Source organism: Indicator indicator, chromosome 8 (assembly GCF_027791375.1).
Source record: "Indicator indicator isolate 239-I01 chromosome 8, UM_Iind_1.1, whole genome shotgun sequence".
Taxonomy (NCBI): domain Eukaryota; kingdom Metazoa; phylum Chordata; class Aves; order Piciformes; family Indicatoridae; genus Indicator; species Indicator indicator.
Window position 1 is genome coordinate 23,261,103 of NC_072017.1, and position 23,253 is coordinate 23,284,355.

Genomic DNA, 23,253 nt, shown 5'->3' on the forward strand with positions numbered 1-23,253 from the left:
AAAAGCTGGTTCCCTACACACAGAGAGGGCCTAACTTTTGATTATTAAACAATTAGTATGGTGAAAGCTTGCAGGTTTTGAGTCTCTGTAAACTAGTAAACATCCAAATAATCACAGTGGGGGAAAAAACGTATACGTAGCTGACTCTAGGTAGCTTTGTCCTGAATAAACCAATCTGTCTTTATTGTAGCTGCTTAAACTTTGAAGCAAGAACCAGAAGGAGCACTGTGTGGTACAAAATACACAGCTGTCTGTATATCCATAAAGACAAACGCTTTCTGTAGCTAAAGTTGAAAGTATCTTCCATTGCAATATGGCATTTCAATGTGGAATACATTGCAGTGAGAGTTCAACATACTATAATGTAGCAGAAAACATGACTAATCCTCAGCAAGTCTTGCAATGGTCTCAAATCCTGTGCTGAAATTCAAAGGCAGTTTACTTTGGCTGAGACTCCATAATCAACATGCTGTAGCATCACTCACATCTGTGCTTATACATATCAGAAATAAAAACCAATCAGTAACAAACATAATAATTTGCAACCCATGAATGTAAGTAAACCCCCACCCCCCCCACCCCCCCCCCGATGAAATGGGTTGGACCAAGATGCTGCAAAACTGATTTTCTGGACGTGAAAAGACAAGGTTGCTCAACCAACCAGTAGAACAAGAGGCCAGCAGATGGCTGTGCTTCACCACTGTGCACCTGCCTCTTTTGCAAAACTATCCCCAACTCCGAAAAGTGTCATCTGCTCCTGACAGCATCCCCTGTGCTGTCTGCACTATGCAGAGAGGTAAACATGTGCATTTTGCCCTGAGCAAATACTTTTTATCTGTATTAAGATACAAATATTCACACGTGCAGATGTACCTTGGCAGAACAATCTTGTAATCTAGAAGGTGGTTTGTTCTTCCAATTTCTTTCTAATATTTTTGTAGAAGAAATTTTGACAGCAACTACCCATGGTTCTGCAATAGGCTGGACCTTGCTTTGTCAGAGACCGTTTTAAAGCACTCATGGAACGTGACTGCAATTAGCAAGTTTGCATAGGGATGTTTACATGCATACGAGAGAATGCATGTCCTACATGTGTAAGATACTAAGACAGTGGTGCTTTGTAACGATTAGTTCGGAGTCCATCATTTCATTGTAGATGTTAGGATTGCCTTGATGAAAACATGAAAAGAGGCAAGTTGTTTAGAGTCTTGGGAAGCAATGCTCTGTGATGGTCAAGTTGTAACTTTGAGATTTTGACCTCTCAGAGATTGTAGAAAAAGTTTATTACTCTTTGAGGACAACAGATGGCACTGTGAGATTGTTGGTGAAGCCTGGAAGAGGCTACAGATGGTAACAAGTCTATGCAAAATTCATACATGGAGGTGCTAGTAAAAAAAAAAAATCTACTGTATTTGTGGCCTGTGTAGAGGATAAGTGTCAAAAATAATAGATGCCATAATCTATTTCATGGTAGGAGTCCACTTCCATCAATTTAAGAGTAAACCAGGTTTTTAATTCCTTTCATAGATTTTGAGAAGGAAAGGTAGAAAAAACAAAACAAAAACTTCTGGCTTTCATTTTTATGCTGGAGAAAGAAAAAGGTTACAAGGTAAAAAATTAATTAAAGAATAAATTTTTTCTTGGTTATGGTTCACATGTTGTTCAGTCTGACATTCAGTTTCTTCAGTGACCCTAAATACTCAGATTTACTGTCACTAATGGCTAGTTACTGTTGGCCATACTGTGGCCATTCTGTAACTATGGCCATTAATGTCCCATATGTAGGCCTGTGCTTTTTTCCCTATAAACAGGCTTATGCACTACCACAGAGCACAGATGATGTGTAAAAGAAATGTGAAATTCATTCTTCTACTACTGCCATCCCAAATTCATAGCATTCAGAGCTATGGGAGGATGATACAGAGTACATGCACTTTCTGTTATTTTTTCTAGGATTTTTTCTAATAGTCAAGCTTCCTCTGCTTGCTTAAAAAAGTACAGGCAAAGAATATCACAGACCCAGGTTTTATTGTGAAATACATTCAATTTTTTGTATTTCTTCTAATGTCACAGTAAATAGGTTCCTGTCCTAAGCAACACTAACAAATACTAACAAATATTCTAGCTTATTGAGTAGGCTCTGTTTAGTTTATTGAGGCTCTGTCCTCTCAACTAATTACAAAATATTCAGCAAATATTTGAATTTATTACTTATCTCCTTCCCACAAATTAGTGCATCTCTTTGTTTAACAAATGGAGTTCACTGCTCTTGCCCTCAAGGTAAAGCATACATTGCAATCTCTCTTCTGCAGACAGTCTGAAAACCAACCTTTGCTAAGTGAATCAACAGTTGAAAATTATCTCTGTAAATCAGTAAAGGAAGAGATTTGCCATGTTGCATCTATACCCCAGTATAAAGCATAAACAACTCAAAGATCAATAATGATGTTTGATTCAAACACATGGTTTGGGATTTTGTAGTATTTTAGAAAATCTCTTCTGTATTCACAGTGTTCATGCATCAAAATATCCCATGAATTCTCTCCAACATGGGAAGCCATTGCTGACACAAGTACATCCATTTCCTACTTTTCCTCAGAAACAGAACAGTTTACAGCCTATATTTGAACTGAAGCGTAGTGAATGTCTTACTGGTTTCCTAAGTGTAAAGAAACAAAAATCTTCTATACAAAACAGTTGAGAGCTAATTTTTGCTGACTCATGAATCCTCCAGGCATTTCACTTCAGGAAGGGCAAGGAAGAACTGTTGCGCAGAGTGGACTATCAGATTGGCAAAAACGTTGCCATTTACCTTTTGCCCAAGTGTTGAATATTGAAAGAGAAACAGAAAGATGAGTTACAAAACTTTTTTTTTTTATTTTCACTTTTTTGCTTTTGTTTGTAAAGCAGTACGCTTTACAGTGCAGTAGCAGCATACCTTGAATACTAGACAGCTTTTTAGTCATCTTTGTTTCTCATCCTAATTGTCACTCACTTATTGACATCGTGTAGGGGATTTTGCTCACTAATATGTGTACCTTACTAGTACTACAAGCAGGGTAATGCATATTGATAATGTAGCAAAGCAAAGTAGACAATATTTTTTTCAATAGTTTTGGAGTGTTTGCAACATTTATATTTGGTGTTTATTTTTCCATATGAAAATCAGTATCTGAAAAATAAAAAGGCAAGAAAAAAAAAAACAAAACAACAATCTCCAGCCAAGTCCACTGCACAAATTCAATTTAAAAAATACACTGATTTTTCAAGTTAGATTCTTAAGGCATGTAAGTATGGCTCATGTATTAAAAAAAGCAGTTGGTTTTCTAAGAGAGCTGTAAGAATACTCTGATATTCAGGAAATAATTTACAAACACAAGCCTATTTCTTCTGATTTGTATTTCTGAGGGAAGATTTACTGTGAATAATGGGAAGGTGTTGGATAGTCTTCTAGTAGCTGTTTGGAAAAAATACTAATAAAAATGGAGTTGAAGTAAGTTCTTTTAATCAAATAATGATTCACCTTTACTATATACTAAAGAGGGGAAAAAAAAAAAAAAGGAAAAAAGTCAAGAAAAAAGTGAATTGACTTTGAGAACTCTTGTTTCTGCCTGTGCTACACAAATTGTTCCTCATTTGTTGCCAAATCAGCAAATAGACTTACTGGAAAGAAAAAACTGTCCAGAAAATCAACACAGTCAAGTTATATTGGGCACATCTCAGAGTACAACAAGGTCTCTAGTAAATTTGTATGGTAAATGGGTCAGCTCTTTTGCAGCCAGAAACAGTATTACATAGCCATTCCACTAAGCATACATGTTATTGTCAACTTAATAAAAAACATTAATTTCTTAGGTGGAGCCACAGATGAAAGGAGAAGGAAGTGAAGGATTAATTATTCAAGGCTAAATCATGACCATATAATAAGTAAAATAAACACAAATATTCATTTAAAATATTTACCCTTGCTAAGAAGCACAAGAGGTTGTAATCAGAAATACAACTAGGCAACACTTACAAATGCAGTGTACAGATATTGGGGTAATCATCAACACAATGTTAAAAATTGATTCCTTCATGAGTGTAAATCTGCACTATGATTATTGTGTGTTATTGTTTTTAACTGTGAGAGAGTTTCAAGCAACAAAAGGGAAGGGTATGCTCTTTACTCTGTTAAAGTGGTTCACTTGTGTCACACACATTGTGTGCCCATCTGCACTATTGATTGTACATATGTGGTTGAAACTGGGACAGTTATTTTATGAAGTTCATACTAGCAACCTACTCATACTATATAATCCTATTTAAAAGAATCCTGGTGGTGCACAGCCACTGAAATTATGCTTCCAGGATCCACTGGGCCCTATGTCGTATGCTAACAAATAACCTGCAGCCAGTGAAGCAGCTCAAGCAATGTGTGCATAGCAGTGGCAGGGAGGTTCACTGGTAGTTTCTTGAGTCCATGTTAACAGAATTAATGAAGCAACAATGGAAGACACAACAGGAGGTAGACTTTTACCCAGTTTTACTTTATTTTCACTCTGTATGAAAGAACTAACCATGTAAAAGGTGGATCCATGTCCTATTTGTATCAGTAAGGACAACAGACACATGTTCAACACATGACTCTTGAAGATAATCAATGCCAGGTTTGGAAGGACAAACTTCTAGCATTGGTCATTCTTTGGAAAGAACTTTTGGCAGCCTGGCACTGGTCACCAGTACGGTTACTGGAAAGCTGACTCTCTCATGAACAGTATTTCAGCTTTGCATAAGTGTCCCATGAATTTGATTTTTAGCCATGAATGTGACCTTTAGCATTGTAAATGCTCAGATTTCCTTCTGGAAATATGTGTCTAGATCCTTAAACATGATGGGTATCTTCTGTTTGACCAGATGTGACCAGATGAAAAGAGGATACAAAGGACAGGAACTCTGCATTTCAGGCCATAATCAACGTCTAATTTTGTAATAGTATAACCTCTAGCTTCTATATGTTGTTTCTGAAACATTGGTCCTGCTATACAGAGGTGAAGTCATTTCCCTGAAATAACAAAGACAGTCAATAACAACAGATCTAGCAGTGAGCCCCAGTCCCACCATTCTTTCCATTATTTGGTCAAACATCTTGAAGTCAAAAGCCTCACTGAACATTGTTTCATCACGTGATACTGTACAGATGGAAAAGCAGGCTTTCTCTGTAGAAGCCACAGCCTAAAGACATGCAGGATATGAGTAGAAAGCTATTAATATGAATAGGAAGCAGAAGAGCATACATAAATAATTTGGCTGGGATAAAATCCATAGCAGAAGAGGGAGCCTGTCACCAGTCTTGTAGGTGTAACAAATAAGGCAGATACTGGCAACATTCATTCCCCAGCAAGGAAGCTTTCACCAAAGTCATTCAAATAGACTTCTTGAGTAGAATTATAGGGAAGATTTGTGCTTTCAATGCCTGTGAGAAATAACACAGGCTTCTTTTAATGCCCATCATGAATTTTACCTTTCTCAGCCTCAGTTTTTTCATCTAGTGGATAAGTACAATGATGGTGATTTTCTTTGCAAGGTACATTGAGATCGGTGGTGAGAAAGTACTATGTAACTACAAAATAGTATTAATTGTTAGGCTATTATTAGTTGTTATGCATAATTCATATTCCTTCTGTGTCCCTTCCTTGTGCTGTTTGCATGAAAATTCTGAAGCCATGTGTGTTTCTATATTCTTATGTTACTAGAAGTAGCACCTTCATGCCCCTCCTAAGACTTCCTAGATGGAGCAGAGATAAAGCGGATAAGTGTAAAGCAGGTTCTGAAAATGGGAGGAGTGAGAGATGTGCAAATTCCAGGAATCCACCTCAACCCCCTACCCCACCTCTTCCCACCACCTCCTAGTGCCCGCCCCCAGCTTCAGCATGCGCCCTTAAACTGCTGCCACCCTGTGCTGGGTCAAACATTTTCAGCTGCTACCTGCACAACTGCACTGAGCAGTCAGCTGCACCTGGTGGGACAGACATAATGGTGCAGAGATTAGGCAGCTGGGCTCCCCTGGGGCCTCTCCTCTCCCTGCTCTTTTCCACCAGCATGGCGGTAAGTTAAAAGACCGTGTTAGAAAAGTCGATGTGGGAAATGCTGTCAGAGAAAATGGTCTGAAATGCCACTGAAAATGGTCTTTTTCTTCTCTTCAGTATGTTGCTACCAGAGAAAACTGTTGCATATTAGATGAACGATTTGTAAGTATCTGAACAACTTTCTTTTACCTTAAGAGTCTAACTAAAGCTTTCTTACACTGATTATTAACTGCCATTATCACTTGTAGCTTTATTTGATCCTCACTGATATTTTTGATACTCATTAAATATGCTGTGCTTAAGCCCCTTATCCATTAATAGATGTGTATGCTGGTAAAAATGTAGGAGAGGCTGTGCTGTTGACAAAAGCATGTATCTAGAAGATGCTATAAGTAACACCATGAACCATTTCCTTTCTATGTGTGTGTGTGTACATACTGTGAAAGCAAACTGCCTCTGTAAATTCAAATGCAGCAGGCAAAGTAGGAAATACCTGCACTTTTTTATCCACAATCGTTTGTATAAACAATGCCTAAAAGTTCCCGTGCCCAAATATTCTGCTCTCCTGTTTTTGCTCCTGAAACACTGCCAATTATTTTTCTTTCCACTTTAGGGTAGCTACTGCCCAACAACCTGTGGCATTGCAGACTTCTTTAATAAATACCATCTCACTATAGATGGGGAGCTGCAGGAAATGGAGAGACTGTTGCGGCAAATTTCTAACTCTACAGGAACAACAGAGCATGTGATTCAGCACATCCAAAGCCTCTATCCTCCAGAGAAGCAGACCCTACCAAGTGAGAATACAAAAATTACACAACTGAAATTTTCTTGCTTTTTAATTTGCCTAATGGCAATAATTTCATATCTTTGTTTTACAGATTCAATTGATGATTTTACTAAAAAGTCCAGGAAAATAATTGAAGAAATTATCAGATATGAAAACACTATTTTGTCTCATGAAACTACTATACAGTAGGTATCTTCTACCTTTCATATCACTTGGCAATCTAAATACTTTTCTTTCTGTTCTTTTATCAAGTGCAGGTAAGGCTCCCTAAGAAAGGTTTTTATGCCCACGTGGACCATTGTGCCCACACTGTCATTAGTAGCTGCCTAGCAATATGCAGAAGGATCATGTGGATCTTACATTGTGTTCTCTGCTCATCTCCATAAGTCATTAATGGTGCAAAAAGTGCAAGACAACCATGTTAGGAAGCATGACACTATTTGTGTTTACTTTTGGTTTTGGGTTTGGGGTTTTTTTGCTATGCTAGCTATTCCAAATATTTTTTCCAAGACCTTTGGAGATTTTATATGCATTTGTGCTGTAATGCAGAGTATGTGGAATATTTGTACAATTCCTCACTCTAACTAATTTTGCTGAACATGAAAAATGAGCTAATAGAGGCACCTCCTTTTACAGAGATGTATCATAGCAGCATGCTACATAGGTGAGGCATGTATGCAATGAAATTCGTATTACACATTCAGAAAACAACAAACCATTTTTGTCTCTCTGTCCAGACAGTTGACAGATACACATATACTGAACAGTAACAGGATCTCACAGCTGAAAGAGAAGATAGCCCATCTTGAGTCACTATGTCAGGAGCCATGCAGAGACACGGCTGAAATACAGGAGACAACTGGAAGAGGTGCACAAAATGCTTCTTGTGTGGTGGAGGGTTCATTCAGTTACAAGTACTGCAGTGATGATGAGTTGTTTGTAATCTAATGGCCCATAGATTTCTGCAAATATATGTATGTAAGATTACAAGTTATGGAACCAGTGCTTGAATCAATAGGAGTGCTAGGTTGATGCTCTGCAAACAAGGCATTCAGATGAAACAGAGGTCTCTGGCCCTTTTGGCCAAAACCCAATTGTCCTAAAATGTATGCTAAATGTGATGGACATGAGTAGAGTTTCCTCATCATATACAAGTCCTGTGACCTTCAGTAGGATTGTTTTTTGGCAATAACAATGAAGTATGTGAAATAAATAGCTAAGTGTGCAACACTGCCATTTAGATGAATTGTTTTTCTTATACTAAGAAAGTTAAGATAGCAAATAAATGTGCATATAGAATTGTAGTTAGATTAATGATGATCCTTTGAATATCTTTATTTCAGATTGTCAAGACATTGCAAACAAAGGTGCCAGGAAAAGTGGTCTTTACTTTATCAAGCCTCAAAAAGCCAAGCAGTCATTCCTAGTCTACTGTGAGATTGACTCATACGGCAATGGCTGGACAGTGTTACAGAGGGTATGCTGCTTATGTATTATTACTGTGAGCAAGCTTCTTGCACCAGCACTGTTTTTATTTGCCTATGTAAGATACATATCTTTTTGACTGAGTGTTTTGTTTTGTTGATTTTTTGCTTTTTCTTTGCGTAGAGACTTGATGGGAGTGAGGACTTCAAGAAAAACTGGGTTCAGTACAAGGAAGGATTTGGACATCTGTCTCCAGATGACACCACTGAATTCTGGCTGGGAAATGAAAAGATTCATTTAATAACTACACAGTCTGCTCTGCCATACACCTTACGAGTAGAACTGGAGGACTGGAGTGGCAAAAAAAGGTATTTGTTCATGTTGCTTCTGAAAATGGCAGCTTAAAACCTACTGCTCCTGTGTCAGTTTGTACAGCTCTCTGATAAAATGATGAGCTAACATGCATAGGACACTGCTTTGGCTCCTGAACTCACAGACATGACAGCTGTCACTGTATGTAACTCGTTTGCAGGCACATGTGTGTTTGAAGGCCATGTGCTGGCAGCCCTGTTTTATTTGGCAGAAGGAATCTATTTATTCTAAGTTTCTTCACATCTTATGCATCTTATGGCCTAGATAATCGCTGTAGATGCCTTCCAACTGAACTATCCTATTCCTTTCCATTCTACAGGAGGGCTTATAGTCCCTGCCATTTCTTGAGATATCTGCTTCTTCCTCCACCCAGAATTTCCTTGTGACCTAAGTAAGCTTCAGCATTATGAACCTGGGAGATAGATATGTGTGTGTTTTATAATGTAGATCTTTCACACATCACTGAAGACTATTAGTGTCAGAGAACAGGTCTGATAATGGAGCACAAAAGTTGGTTGGATATGTGTCATTGAACTGAGGCACACAATTATGGAAAACCAATTCCTTTTTACATGCTAGGATAGCATAAATGCCTTTTCTGCAGTTCTAACACCTATGAATTTTTCATTTGTGCATGTCCAAATAATGCAGCACACTTACATTTCACAATTCTGCTTTGTTAACAGCACTGCTGACTATGCTGTATTCAAAGTGGGAAGTGAAGAAGACAAGTATCGACTGACCTATGCCTACTTTATTGGTGGTGAAGCTGGGGATGCCTTTGATGGCTTTAATTTTGGAGATGATCCAAGTGACAAATCCTTCACCTTTCATAATGGCATGCGGTTCAGTACCTATGATAACGACAATGATAACTATGCTGGCAACTGTGCTGAGCAAGATGGATCTGGATGGTGGATGAATAGATGTCATGCTGCACACCTCAATGGCAAATATTACAAAGGTGAAGTACTTTCTAAGTACCTATAGCCCAGGACACCAGTTACACTGACAAAGAAAGGATTGCTTTCATTATAAATATTTTGCCATCTGGATTTCCCAAAGGTGGTATAGCCCATATTTTACAATAACTGTTAACACCAGCAGTTGGAACTTATGGCCCAAAATGGGAGAATCAGTCCTGAGAGAAGCAAACTAGGGGAAGAAGGGCAGTGAACTGGGCCTGTTAGCATGCCTGGGGATGCCATGGAAATGTTAGTACCAGAAGAATACCTGGGTGTGTTAACTCTTTGGGAAAGCAACTAACAGTTTTGCTCCAACTGATATTTTTTAGGTGGTGTGTACACATCAAATGATGCTGGTCCATCTGGATATGACAATGGCATTATCTGGGCAACCTGGCGTGACCGGTGGTACTCTATGAAGAAAACTGCAATGAAAATCATTCCATTCAACAGACTATCAATAGACGGACAGCAGCACAACTTAGGCAGTGCCAAACAGGTGTGAACACAGGCCGTAGGAGATATTTAAAATGAAAACAGAATATAGTTAACATTTCAAACACTGAACATGGACAGCTGAAGTGTTAAGCCCACTGCATAAAGAAATTGGCTTTGTTTTCCCTTTTGTCACAGAAATATTTGTACTTTGATCTTAGTCTATCTTCCACATTACTGCTTCTTTTAGTATATAGATAAATAGGTAAACTTATGATCAGAAATAATGCCTTGCCTTCACGTGTTTTAAATGCTACCTTTTAAATTTGTAACTGGTATAACTATGAACGTTATCAACATGCCATCATAACCTTATGTACCTCTAACTTTAGAAGGTCACTAAAGTGCTTTCTTTTTTCTGTTGTAGGTTGGAGACTCATAAAAGGACAATTTCACAAAGACTGGTCTCAAGAGGGAAAACAAATCTTTTATCTTAGTCACTGAACTAACCTAACATTACACAGTTCAGTTTTGCCGATAAACACTGTTGACTGTAAGATGCCCAAGCTTGTTCCCTGAGCAGTGCTTACCTCTCTGTACATGGTTGGGGGGGGTTGTGTACAAATTCTTAATAAATTTTTGATTATTACAAAAGAATATGAGCTTGTTATCTGTGCTCTACTGTTGACCAAACAAAGCAAAGTGAACTTTATAATGGTTAGAAGGAATCAAATCTGTTTGATTCAGTCATTCCTGTAGTAGTTTCTGCTCTTTGTTTAGTAGTGAGTATTGGAGCTATTTCTCCATAGAAATGAGGCTTGTTTCCAGAAGTTTTCATTCTTTTTTCTCATTAAATTGATCATTGACATTAATCAAAGCACACAGCAAATTGAAAGACGCCTAGTTTATTGCTAAAGGCTACTTAACTGAGCTTACCATGAAGTAATGAATACGTTTTCAATCAGGATGTGTTAGGAAGTACACTAACAATAATCAATAACAGATGTTTTACTCCAGAACATACATATTAACAAGTATTACACTGCACAACCATTATTAAAAATTAACACATCTAGTGCCCTTATTTGATACCAAAAAAAAGTTAAAATTTTCAGCAGGAATTCATAGTATTCTACTTGCATTTTTCTAATCTGTTAATAATTTTCCATGCCACCCACACAAGCAAACTCAGCACAGATCAAGAATGGCAAGAGTTTGCCATTCTGTCTGAATCTAGTCACCCAGAATATCCGGTGAATTGGTTTGAGGGGTGCACCAGCAGATGAGATTAGGATTGTGAATAAACTGCTAAACAAAAATGCATTCATAGCTAATATATATATACACACACACATATCTGTACATCCCTATCTATATTGCTATCTCAAGTTTATATATTAAGAAGTGAAATAAGAAGTGCTGTCCTGGGTTAACACAGCCCGCTCTCACAAGCCCCTCTTCCCCCACATAGATGGGAGGGAGAGTAACTGTGTCCAGTTCTGAAGCCCCTATTACAAGAAAGATATGGATGTGCTGGAACGTGTCCAGAGAAGGGCCATGAGGATGATCAGAGGGCTGGAGCACCTCTCCTATAAGGACAGACTGAAAGAGCTGGGGCTGTTCAGTCTGGAGGAGAGAAGGCTACGAGGAGACCTTATTGTGGCCTTCCAGTATCTTAAGGGAGCCTACAAGAAAGCTAGGAAGGGACTTTTTAGGGTATCAGGTAGTGATAGGACTAGGGGGAATGGAAAAAAAGAAGAAATGGGTAGATTAGGATTGGATGTTAGGAAGAAGTTTTTCACAATGACGGTTGTGAGACACTGGAACAGGTGGTAGAAGCCCCGTCCCTGGAGGTTTTTAAGACCAGGCTGTGGCTCTGGGCAACCTGATCCAGTGTGAGGTGTCTCTGCCCATGGCAGGGGGGTTGGAACTGGATGATCCTTGAGGTCCTTCCAACCCTAACAATTCTGTGATTCAATGAAAGTCATTTGTATGTAAGTAAGCTTGTCCCCTCCCGAGCTGATAAAAGTTGGCTTTGTTGGCTACAATTAATTTGCCTTTCTTTCATGCCTTGTGTTTGCAGTCAATCTCCCAAAGACACCGTAGCACAAAACAGTTCACTCTACAGAAAAAAATAAAAAGAAAATAAAAGAAAAAAAAAAAGAGGAAAAAAAAGAAAAATAAGAGAAAATGGACAAGGAAGAGATAGAGGTAGAAAGAGGCAAATGACGTGGATGGACTGGAGGACTTGCTGGGTCCCACAGTCAATGAGCAAAATGTGGGACCAGATGCTGGGACTGGCTAGTAACGAATGCAAAAATGTAGTCTGAGGAGCATATGATGAGAAAATGGAGCTGAGAGATGAAGCTGAAGGGCAGTGGAGTCTAATACAAGGTATCCAGAGAAGGGACATGAATGAGCAGGTAAGATGAGGAGAAGGCATCACCTGGAAGCTGCTGGTGGGGACTGTTGGTAGGACAGGAGACAGTGGCAGTGCTGGGCAAAGAAGGGCTAGATCTCAACTAGGGCACACAAACCAGAATTAAATCCCAGACTCGCCAGCTATTTCTCTGGCAACCTGCCAAGAGCAGAGCAGCTGAAGCAGTGAACTGTACTTCTGTCCTTTGATCATTAATTAAAGATAAATCCAAAGTTTATCTAGCTCTTGGCCTTTAGCTTTTCAAACAAACACAGAGAGAAGTGACTGCATGATTACAACATAAAAGCAAAGGTATAGGCTGAAGGTCAGGCCCAGATGCAGCCCTCAACTGGAAAGCCTGAGGAGCTCCTCCTTCACCCCATCCTCACCAGCAGTCCCCTCTGAATGAATCAGGAAAGCCCTCTTAGCTTATCTGATGTTTATGACTGGGCTTTTTCCAGTGCCTGTAGCCTTAGTGGCTGAGTTTTACTTGGACCAGAGCTTAACTGTCCTGCATTTGAAGGTCAACAGAAAGCTGCACCTTCCATCAGAGTCAGAGGAGGCCTGGCACATGCTACTGCTGTGTCCGGTGTTGCACTGGTAGCCAGTACCTGGGACACCACCTAGGAAATTGTTGCATCCTCTGTTAGCATTATTAAACAGACAGAAATTCTTCTGCTTGATGTGCTCTGACTACTCTTAATTTTTAAGTCCTATTAAATTATAAAAAATAATTTTCAGAGATTACTGAAGATCACAAAATCAAGCTCTTATAAATAAGCACCATAGGAAAATCACTGACTCTTTAAACAGTCTACAAATCATCATCATGCAATGAAAACAGTGTACGGCTCTGGGCAGCTGCTTGCCTACACAGCCCCATCCATACTCAACGTGAGGAGGAAGGCGTTCATGGAAGAAACAGCACATGTAGTTCTGTAGTAAAGTGCATGAGTATACACAGAAGGAGAGCACATGTATTCCTAAGCATGGATATCCTGAGGTTGGGATCTTTGAGCAGAGTTTTGTATCCATCATGTAAGTTAAATTAGAGCGTGTTTGTTTGAGCTGCAGACTCTCCGTGGAGTCCAATTCATTTTATGTGAAGCCCATTTTACTCTGCTCTGTAAAATAATTAACCCTAATCCTACAAGACTTCCTCTTATTATGGTCTTTCTCTCCATTAAGCATTTTATTGCCCTCTGAGATTTTCATAATTCTTTCACAGAGTGAGCAAAACGGTGTAGGATTTGGAGGCACATAACCAACCTCACTTCTGCTAAAGTTAGCAGCTGAGAATTTTGGTAAGTATATTGATTATCTCCTTTGAGTTCAGGAGCTGCTTTGTGGACATTTAGCAACCAAACAACACAGCCATGGCTGGCTGATCTTCAAACTGAGCAAAGATAATAAATGGACTGTTTGGACATTTTTTATTGGAGTTCAGGTGTCTTGTCGCTGAAATCAGAAGTAATTTGTTGCATCATAGTATTACTGGCCCTGCATATGATTCCACAGAAGACTTTTCAAAGTGTGTTGACGGGAACTGAAATAAACAAAAGATTTTGTTTAAGAATGTGCATAGATTATTATTTTATTTAATAATAAGCCCTAAATATAACAGAAACCCTTTGTCAGATCCTGGTGTAAGTGTTAATCAATGTAGCACCATCTTATTGATCTCTTCTGCTGAGGATATGACTACTAGTTATATGGGTGTAAGCTGTTAGGTTTAAGAGGGTTTTCTGGATAAGAAAAGCATGAAATGCAAGGCCAGAATTGGGAGGAAACAAAGACTCCAGTTTGACTTTATGTAAACTTTACATGCAGAGGGATCAAGTCTCCTGAAGGCTCGGATCCAAAGATGAAATCAGCTATTTTGAATTAAATATGTTTTCCGATGACAGACTTAAGCTTAAACATGTCTCTCTAAAGCAAAAAAGTTTTGTGAATGTCATGTTGCTTTAAAAAGCCAAGGGACAATTTGTTATTTCAACTGATCAGGCCCACTTTTGCTCTAGCAAAGGTTTTCTTGCTCATTCCTGAACAGTGTGGTGGCAACTTTTGAGATGGGCAGCATCTTTCAAGTGCCTGAGAGTCGTGCATAACACCACTAACAGTAAGGCTTATTATAAGAGCTCACGGAAGCAGCACCTTACCATCAATTGCCACATGCAAACTGTACCCATTATACAAACATTTAAGGAAACATGAGTCCTTAGGAAGATTTAATTATACTTAACATCTGTTCCTTGACATTTTCAAGTACCACTCTACTCTGCTTTTCATAAATATGTGCTCATTTAAAAAAAAAAAAATCACTTGATAAAAAGGTAAAATATACCTTTTGTGGAAGAGACAACTTAATGTTAAACACATCTGCATTATACACCAGTAAAGTCCAGCTGTAAAAACTGATGTAAACTTGTCTCTTCACTCCTCAAGAATTAATTTGATTTGAAGACCACATGGTCAGAGATAGACTGTATCAAACTTTCTTAGACTAGTACTTGCTTTAGAAGGGTTAGTGGATTTCACAGCAGTGGAGCACAGTCACACAGAAAGGGAAAACCACTGACTTTGATTTTTCAAATAGATAGCAACTCTTTGATTATGCCAGTTAAATGCCCATCATAGACTGTGTCTTCCAGAAGGCAAACATTGCTGGATCCTGCCAGGTCCTGCATATACCTTAGTTGAACATCCAGTTATGAGAAATTAAGCTTTAGACAGATTGTTTCCTGGAATACACGGTGCTGCCTGCATGTTAGTGTTGTACAAACTTATCTGGAGCAAATAACACCAGAAACTTGTGCAAGAGGCCTTAAGTAATCACCTAAGGGGGGGGGAGGGTAGAATTTGGCATGTTTTGTCTCCAAATAGAAGGGAGCATAATGATTAATCTCTGCTTTGCATTAAGGTTTAAATTGCACCAAAAGACAGGTAAAGAGCATCCTTTCAGTCAGAGTTCTGCTCACTCTTCTCTTGAAGATGATATCTACAAGGATCATCTGTGTGTTGCTGTCCCTCAACATAGCTTGGGTATGACTTTGCTTATTTGATTCTTTCCTCTCTTTCTGTTTCGAAGAGTAAGCATTTATTTAATGGTTGTTCATTACATAGATACATTTTGGCTGTTACCTAGCTCATAAAATTCAATGCACACACATATACACAGGCATACTGTAACCACTTCGCTGCTGGCCTTTCATCAATAGTTCTTGATGCCCAGCTGTCTAGTTTTACTTAATTAAGTTTTGCTGAATCTGCCTGGCTTCAGGAGCAGCAAAACATATATATTAGCTTGAATTTATAGATTCACAGGTGATGCTATAAGTCTTAAACCTAACTAACTGGATGTTAGTGGTTCCAGCCAGTCAGAAATTTGCATGTTTAATAGGATGAATTCTACTCTCCTTTGGGTCGTATTTCAGCAGAGTTTTCCACCTATAAACGGCACAAAATTCCTTTATCATAAAATGCATCAGGTAGCAACACCAGGTTAAACTAGAGCTAAGTAAAAATCAAGGAAAGTGATAGATGTGATTTTCCACTATTCTAATATAAACTTGGTTTTCTCTCATTGAGATCTCAGGCCATAATTTTATGTGAGGTTCTTTTGTGTTTCTCTTTGTGACCATTTATTGAAGAATGTGTATGTTCTAAGAAATGACAGAAATTATAGGAAGCAGATGGGATGAAACAGAAGCAGTTATATTTGAGCTGTCAATGCTGAAAGGGCACAGACCACCTAAAAGTGAAGGGATCTTCTGTAACTTTGAAGAGGTATTTGGGCCAGGTCCTCAGGATGAATCAAACCAGCATCAATCAGCTGATTTTAATAATGATATTCTAGTTCACTAGGGCCGAGGTTCTGGCTCTGGAGATTAGAATTAGGAAAATTTTATCTACTGCTGAATTAATCATTAATCATCATAATAATTTATAATTAATATTTTCAAGCATTGATTATGCTTCTTGAAAAGAATATAGGGTATACATTCAGACTTAGTTATATCTCAAGCCCTTAAACAGAACTTTCTTTTATGACAAGTAATTATTTCCCAGTCTTTTACTAAGCAATAACACAGTAGGAATCCTTATAGTGTTTTGACTCAGAATTAGCATGCATATATACCTTCTCAGGTTTGAGAAAAATCTCAGTATATTTATTTCTCTTCCATTAGCACAGTGGAATCCATCCAACACTGACATTACTATTTTTGTTAGGATGTTATTAACTTTATTGCTCTTTATGCCAGGCAAAACAGTGCTATGAGCTCACAGCAACTGTGATTAAAATGAGAAACTCTCTTCATATATATCTTTAAGCCATTTTTTTGTAGAATGAAGGTGGTAGAATGAAAACAAAAAATTAGAAGTATTGCAGAAAATAGAAATAGAACATAGAAATTTTTAAACTATTTGCTTTAACTTAACCAACCTTAATCTGATTTCAAGTTATTTTTATATTTATACAGAGAACACAAGATTTCTGTGGAATGATATATCATAACATATACTGAGCATCACCAGCTCCCAAAAAAGCAGCATTAATTTTAAGAGATTAAGAGCTTTATTTCAATTAAACAAACAAAATTATATATTACAAGAAATGGAATGAGTGGTCAGGCATTGGAATGGGCTGCCCGGGGAGGTGGTTGAGTCACCAACCCTGGACGTATTTAAGGGTCATTTGGATGTGGTGCTTGGGGATATGGTTTAGGGGTGAACCTTATTGGTTGGACTTGGTGATCCTGAGGGTCTTCTCCAACCTGAATGTTTCTGTGATTCTGTAATTGCCACAGGTCAGCTATGCCACTGAGCATTTGAGGATGTCAGCATTGTGTTTCTGTTCTCTTTGTAGCTGTTTAGCTCATCTTGGTTGTGCCTTTTCCCACTTTTTGATCTTGGCAGGCACAAGATGGAGAGACTACCTTTGAAAAGGTGGGTGCAGGAATCCGTGGTCCCAGGATTGTGGAGCACATGTCCCAGTCCACCTGCCAGTATGAGAAGAACTGGCCCATCTGTGCAGATGATGACTGGGTGAGCAATGAACTCCAGCAGCAAAAGCAGGGCCCATCAGTAGGGTGCTCAGGGACCTCAGCCTGACCACACTGATGAGTGCCATGCAGCCAGCATATGACTAGGCTTTAGGTCTGAGGGAAGACAGGTAACACTTCGTGTTGGGGCAGCCTGGAGAGCTGCTGTGGGAATGAATGAATAAATGAATGAAAGAAAGAAAGAAAAAAAAGAAAGAAAAAATATTCAGGGGAATGACAGAGGGAGTAGAAGTGTATGGAGGTGTAGAATCAGAAGAGAAATTGAATCTGGAAAAGAAAGATGAAATAAAGGAAGGCTAATTCCTAGAAAAACTAAGAAGGATTTGGTTTTGGAATTTTGATATTGCCATTTTTGGAGTTGGTAAGGGAAAGGCACCAGAAAGAAAAATGTGAGACAAAGAAAAATAGCTAGAAAAAACTTACAGTTCACTAGTTGCTTTTTAGGAATTCAGATGATAAAAGGTTCAGTAAAAGATTCATAATAATTGACTGGATGTATTTGCATACAAACTGTTAATTTGTCTCACTCTTGCCTCTTTCATCTCAGCCTGTCTATATGTTATATTCATTTGATGAAATCTTGGGAAAGACCTTTGATCTGTTAGAACATGAAACTTTTATGATGAAAATTTTGCTTAAATACGTTGGCCTCTAACATTACTCAAACTGGACAACAGACCTGTCCTTATAGCAGCCCTTTAGGAAGTACTTGTATGTGTGTGTGTGTATGTGTATTTCACCCCTGAGTATCACAGCAGAGAGAAAAATAAGGGTTTACTTGTTCCCTGCTGCCTGCTTTTGTCAGTGTTCTGAGGATGTGTTTCATTGGTTCCAACACACCAGTGACAGAGGCATAGGAGGTAAAGAATTGCCCCCCAGGTGGCTTGCTCTAAGTCACACAAGTCCTTGGTGAAGTCAGTAGATTAATAGGAAAGGGCATCTGAAGAGAATTTGCAGAATCTTGCCTTAATATTTGTGTGTGTGTGTGTGTGTTTGCAGTGTTGCCAAAAAATCTAGAAACGTAATGTTAAAAAATACATTTACTTGTGAAGATTTTAACACAATTATTTCCTTCTTTCAATTTTAGGGTACAAAATGTCCATCAGGCTGCAGAATGCAAGGGTTGATTGATGAGACAGACCAGGATTACAGTCATAGAATAGACAAAATCAAGAAGCTGCTAGCAGAAAACCAAAACAACTACAAAAAATCCAATCGGATAATTACAGAAACCATAAATGTAATAAAGCCAAACCTGGACAGTGCTCAGCGTGAGTACTTCACACCTGGTTTTATTATCTATTCCTGAATTATGGGGGGGGGGGCGGGGGGGAGGGGAGGGGCTGTGCATAAGCAAAATGCAGTAAAAATATATGCTGCACTGGACCTTATTATCAAGAGCCAGAAGAAACATAGCAATACAAGACTCTTAACTGTTAACCAGTAAAATCTAATGTAATTATTATCTGCTCAGTCCCATGAGAAATATGTCCTTATTTATATCTTTTAATCGCAGATTTTAAAATATGCTACATTTTTAGGAAAGAAACTCACATTTGCATAGCTTACTGTGAGGCATCTCTGTTTCAGAGGTTGATGAGACTTTTGGTCACGTGTCAGGAGAACTGAGGCGAAGAATTGTGACATTAAAGCAGAGAGTTGTCACTCAAGTAAACAGAATTAAAGCTCTGCAGAGCAGCATCCAGGAACAGGTGGTGGAGATGAAGCGCTTGGAGGTAGGTAGCTGCTATGTGATGTCCATTGTTTCCAGGGCTTAGCTACAGAAAAAAGGTCTGTACATAATATGATAACTTCAAAACCTGATGCAACTTTCACATGATCTGACTTGCTGAGGCAATGAGCTGCTTTCTGGGCAGCTTGGTTTTCTTTTCCTGCTTTGTGGGAGCCAACATGAGCTTGGGAGGACTCTTGTTCCCATCTGCCACTCCTGCTATCAGACAGCAAAGATGTTGTATCTGCTGATAACTGGCTCTGTGTGAGGCATTTCTCCTCCTGTAAGAAGTTACTGAGCAGCTAGGATGAGAGGAACATGCCCTGTACTTTCTCAGTGCCACCACCGCTGCCCACAGCCAGTACTGGCATTAAAGCCTGTGTTCCCAGGTTGCAGCCAGTTCTTCTGATGGTAATGCAAGGAACAGTACTAGCACAACCACCAGTTTTGCTCAAAAGCCCTTTTTGATCCCTGGATCAGAGATCTGGCTTTTGGATCATTTGGGAAAACAATCATAGAATCAGAATTGTTTTGGTTGGAAAAGACCTCTGAGATCATCGAGTCCAACTATCAAATGTCATGCCCAGGAGGGCAGGGTGCACAGCAGGGTCATGACAGGCTCTGTGACAAGTCCAATGTCTTCCCCCCTCCTTGGAGGACTCATTTCTGCCCTGGGCCCCAGTGAGTGTGCCCTGCTCTGCATCACTCCTTCCAAACTCAGGAAGACACCCCTGTGCCCTGAGAACAAAGGGAGCAGAGCTTGTGGACATGCTTCAATATACTTCTCCATGGGGATCACGTGCACTGTGCTATTATGCATGTTGTATTTACAGTGGGAATAAGCCCAGGGATGATTTCAAAATGGAGCTTTGGGAAAGCTCAGTAGTAGGTGGGAGGGCAGCTCCCACCTTTTCCCTTTCCCCAGTCCAGTTAAAGGATACACTTACTTGAGGAAGTCAGAAAAGCTCCCTGACCAAATTATTTCTCTCTGTTTATGTAGGTGGACATTGATATTAAAATACGAGCTTGCAAAGGAACCTGTGGTAGAAGTTTTGATTACCAGGTGGACAAAGAAAGCTATGACAACATCCAGAAGCAGCTTACTCAAGCCAACTCCATTGACTTGCACCCAGAGCTTCAAACAACCACCTTGAGTACACTGAAAATGAGACCACTTAAGGACTCCAATGTTCCTGAGCATTTTAAGCATAAGCCTTTGCCAGAAATGCAGGCTCTGAACATAGTAAATAACATCAGGCAGATGCAAGCAGTATTAGAAAGATCAGAAGCAGACACAACCCCCCTGCGAGGTGACAGCTCATATCACCTGGCAGAATCAAGGGGGGATGGACCAGCACATACCACCAAATTCCTTACTTCTACTCATGGGAGAGAAACCCTTGGTCTGGGAGACAAAACCTCCTCTGTTGTTCGTAGATGCACCAAAACTACCACCACAAAATTTACCACTGGTCCTGATGGCCCTAGAGAAGAAGTAGTTGAAAAAATGGTTTCTTCTGATGGCTCAGACTGCTCCTATTTACATGGAACAGGAAATGTTGGAGGGGAAGGGAGCACATACCATGTTGGTGGGACAGAATTCCACAAGCTAGAGACATTATTCCCTGAACTAGAATCATTTTTCGCACCTGGTACTGGAGTATCCAGTCATTCAGGGAAAGGCGGATTTACAGACTTAGGAGAGGATGAAGATGATGACTTTAGAACAATCCACGCTCAACCACCTGAACTCCCATCTGGCAGTGCAAGTCACTCCAAGACTGTAGTGACCAGCGCCTCTTCTAGTTTCAACAAGGGAGGCTCCACTTTTGAAACCAAATCACTAAAGACCCGTGAAGTAACTGAGCAGCTAGGTGGGGTTCAACATGATCAGAGTGCAGAGGATACCCCAGACTTTCAGGCACGCAGCCTCAGACGACACGTGAAGCAAAGGACAGTCAACACTGGGAAAGGTACACGGGCATCACAGAAGTAGTATTTGAGGTAGTGAAGCCAAATTCCATCCATAACCAAACTGACACATTTGGTTTAGATACTGCAGTACAACAGTGTGATGTTAAAAAGCTAGCACTGTGTCTGCTTGTTGCCACTTTGGAAACAAAATTGAAAACATTTCATAATAATACTTGGGTATTACCTAGACAATCCACAATTTAAGTATGTAAAGTTTTCTTTTCTGAATTCTTTTTAATGTTGCCTGTCACTATACCTAGTGTAGTTCAAGACATGATTAACAATTTTCATCAGAGCTATTGGTACTTGGATTCCTCTGAACCTTTTATTAAATTTTGCTGATAACTCCTGTCAAACCAGATCAACTTTGTTTTTTTAGACTGTGATGATATCCGCCAGAAACACACTTCTGGTGCCAAAAGTGGCATTTTCAAAATCAAGCCAGCAGGATCCAATAAGGTTTTGTCAATTTATTGCGACCAAGAGACCACTTTGGGAGGATGGCTATTGATCCAACAGAGAATGGATGGATCAGTGAATTTTAACCGGACCTGGCAAGACTACAAGAGAGGATTCGGCAGCGTGGACGGCAGAGGGCGAGGAGAGTTCTGGCTGGGCAATGAAAACATACACTTGCTGACTCAGAATGAAACTCTCCTTCGAGTAGAGTTAGAGGACTGGGATGGAAATTCTGCATATGCAGAGTATATCATACAGGTAGGGTCTGAAGCAGAAGGGTACCCCCTTGCTGTGTCCTCCTACGAGGGGACTGCCGGGGATGCGCTGATCACTGGCTGGCTGGAAGAGGGCACTGAATACACGTCCCATGCCCAGATGCGGTTCAGCACCTTTGACCGGGACCAGGACCGCTGGGAGGAGAGCTGTGCAGAGATGTATGGGGGTGGTTGGTGGTACAATAGCTGCCAGGCAGCCAACCTCAATGGCATTTACTACCTTGGGGGCCACTATGACCCCAGGTATAACATTCCTTATGAGATTGAAAATGGTGTGGTCTGGCTGCCATTTAGAGCCTCTGATTATTCCCTCAAAATTGTTAGAATGAAAATCAGGCCCATAGAAACCCTGTAGAAGGACAGGCTCTTAATATCTATGTTACAACTTCAAGTTGAAAAGATTTTATTTAAATACATATGTATGATTTATCTTTACTCTGTGAATTTGAAGGCAACTGGGCACATCTGTGGCTTGAAAAATAAACACTGATTAATTATCAACAAAAGAGTGATTTCATTTTGTTTGTAACTGACAAACCTTTTCAAGGAAATAATGATTTTAAAACCCTTTTTATATAAACTTTGTGTCTTTGGCAGCTCAAAGTTTGACTGGAGACAAAAGTATTTACATTTTTAATTATTTACTTTGTTTAAGAGTGTTAAAGAAGCAAAAGGATTTGGAAGTATATTCACCATCAATAACATGAACCATGAAAGTCTGACCAAATTAGTCATGGTTGTGAGCCATTTCCTCTCATGCTCATTTCGAGAAGGAGCACAACAGTGGCAGGAGGCAGTCCTTAGGCAGAGCTGAGGGTAGTTAGAGTTCTCACTTTTGTCACACACCTAAGATAGAGTACACTTTGATAGAAGGTGCATGACTTTTAAGGATTGCCTAAGTTTTCATTCTACAAATATGGAGGTAGACCTCCCATCCTACTGATGAATTCTAGGTAGTATGCCATGCACACCGTAGCTTCAAAATAAGACAGTTCATGACAACTCACCAAAATTCAACTCTCCCAAAAGGCTATTATTTTCTGCTGGCCAGTAAAAGATTATGACTGTAACGAGCACAAGCAATATGAGGAGCACCTGTATGGCTATAGTATATATTTCCTTGGTTTAGAATGTTTCTCAGTGCAAGCAAGGATTCTTTTACAGCAACTTGCTGACAGTGTGTGGTAAGGATTTTTCAACAAAACTCTGGCTGCATGGAAAACCAGTTATATTACACAATTACACAAGAACATGCTGTGTTTACCTTTATACCTTA

The 23,253-nt window shown here is 39.4% G+C and overlaps 2 protein-coding genes across 2 annotated transcripts; both read left to right on the forward strand.

Moving 5' to 3' along the window:
• The first annotated feature begins 5,968 nt into the window (after window positions 1–5,968).
• Window positions 5,969–10,660, forward strand: FGG (fibrinogen gamma chain). The gene is made up of 10 exons (XM_054383040.1): window positions 5,969–6,087; window positions 6,186–6,230; window positions 6,682–6,865; window positions 6,950–7,043; window positions 7,596–7,726; window positions 8,202–8,335; window positions 8,467–8,651; window positions 9,342–9,619; window positions 9,950–10,119; window positions 10,483–10,660. The coding sequence occupies exons 1-10, from the start codon at window positions 6,016–6,018 to the stop codon at window positions 10,495–10,497; spliced, it is 1,308 nt and encodes a 435-aa protein (XP_054239015.1). The 5' UTR covers window positions 5,969–6,015; the 3' UTR covers window positions 10,498–10,660.
• Window positions 10,661–15,465: 4,805 nt separating this feature from the next.
• On the forward strand, window positions 15,466–22,456 carry FGA (fibrinogen alpha chain). The gene is made up of 6 exons (XM_054382982.1): window positions 15,466–15,516; window positions 17,392–17,520; window positions 18,625–18,808; window positions 19,128–19,273; window positions 20,270–21,242; window positions 21,623–22,456. The coding sequence occupies exons 1-6, from the start codon at window positions 15,466–15,468 to the stop codon at window positions 22,330–22,332; spliced, it is 2,193 nt and encodes a 730-aa protein (XP_054238957.1). The 3' UTR covers window positions 22,333–22,456.
• Window positions 22,457–23,253: the final 797 nt, after the last annotated feature.

Bases quoted from the DNA above. Each gene is read 5' to 3' on its own strand.
- FGG (XM_054383040.1), top strand. From the start codon at position 6,016: ATGGTGCAGAGATTAGGCAGCTGGGCTCCCCTGGGGCCTCTCCTCTCC. The intron at 6,231-6,681 runs GTAAGTATCTGA...TTTCCACTTTAG, and splicing joins GCATATTAGATGAACGATTT to GGTAGCTACTGCCCAACAAC. The intron at 6,866-6,949 runs GTGAGAATACAA...TTTGTTTTACAG, and splicing joins AGAGAAGCAGACCCTACCAA to ATTCAATTGATGATTTTACT.
- FGA (XM_054382982.1), top strand. From the start codon at position 15,466: ATGATATCTACAAGGATCATCTGTGTGTTGCTGTCCCTCAACATAGCT. The intron at 15,517-17,391 runs GTATGACTTTGC...TGATCTTGGCAG, and splicing joins TGTCCCTCAACATAGCTTGG to GCACAAGATGGAGAGACTAC. The intron at 21,243-21,622 runs GTACACGGGCAT...TTGTTTTTTTAG, and splicing joins GACAGTCAACACTGGGAAAG to ACTGTGATGATATCCGCCAG.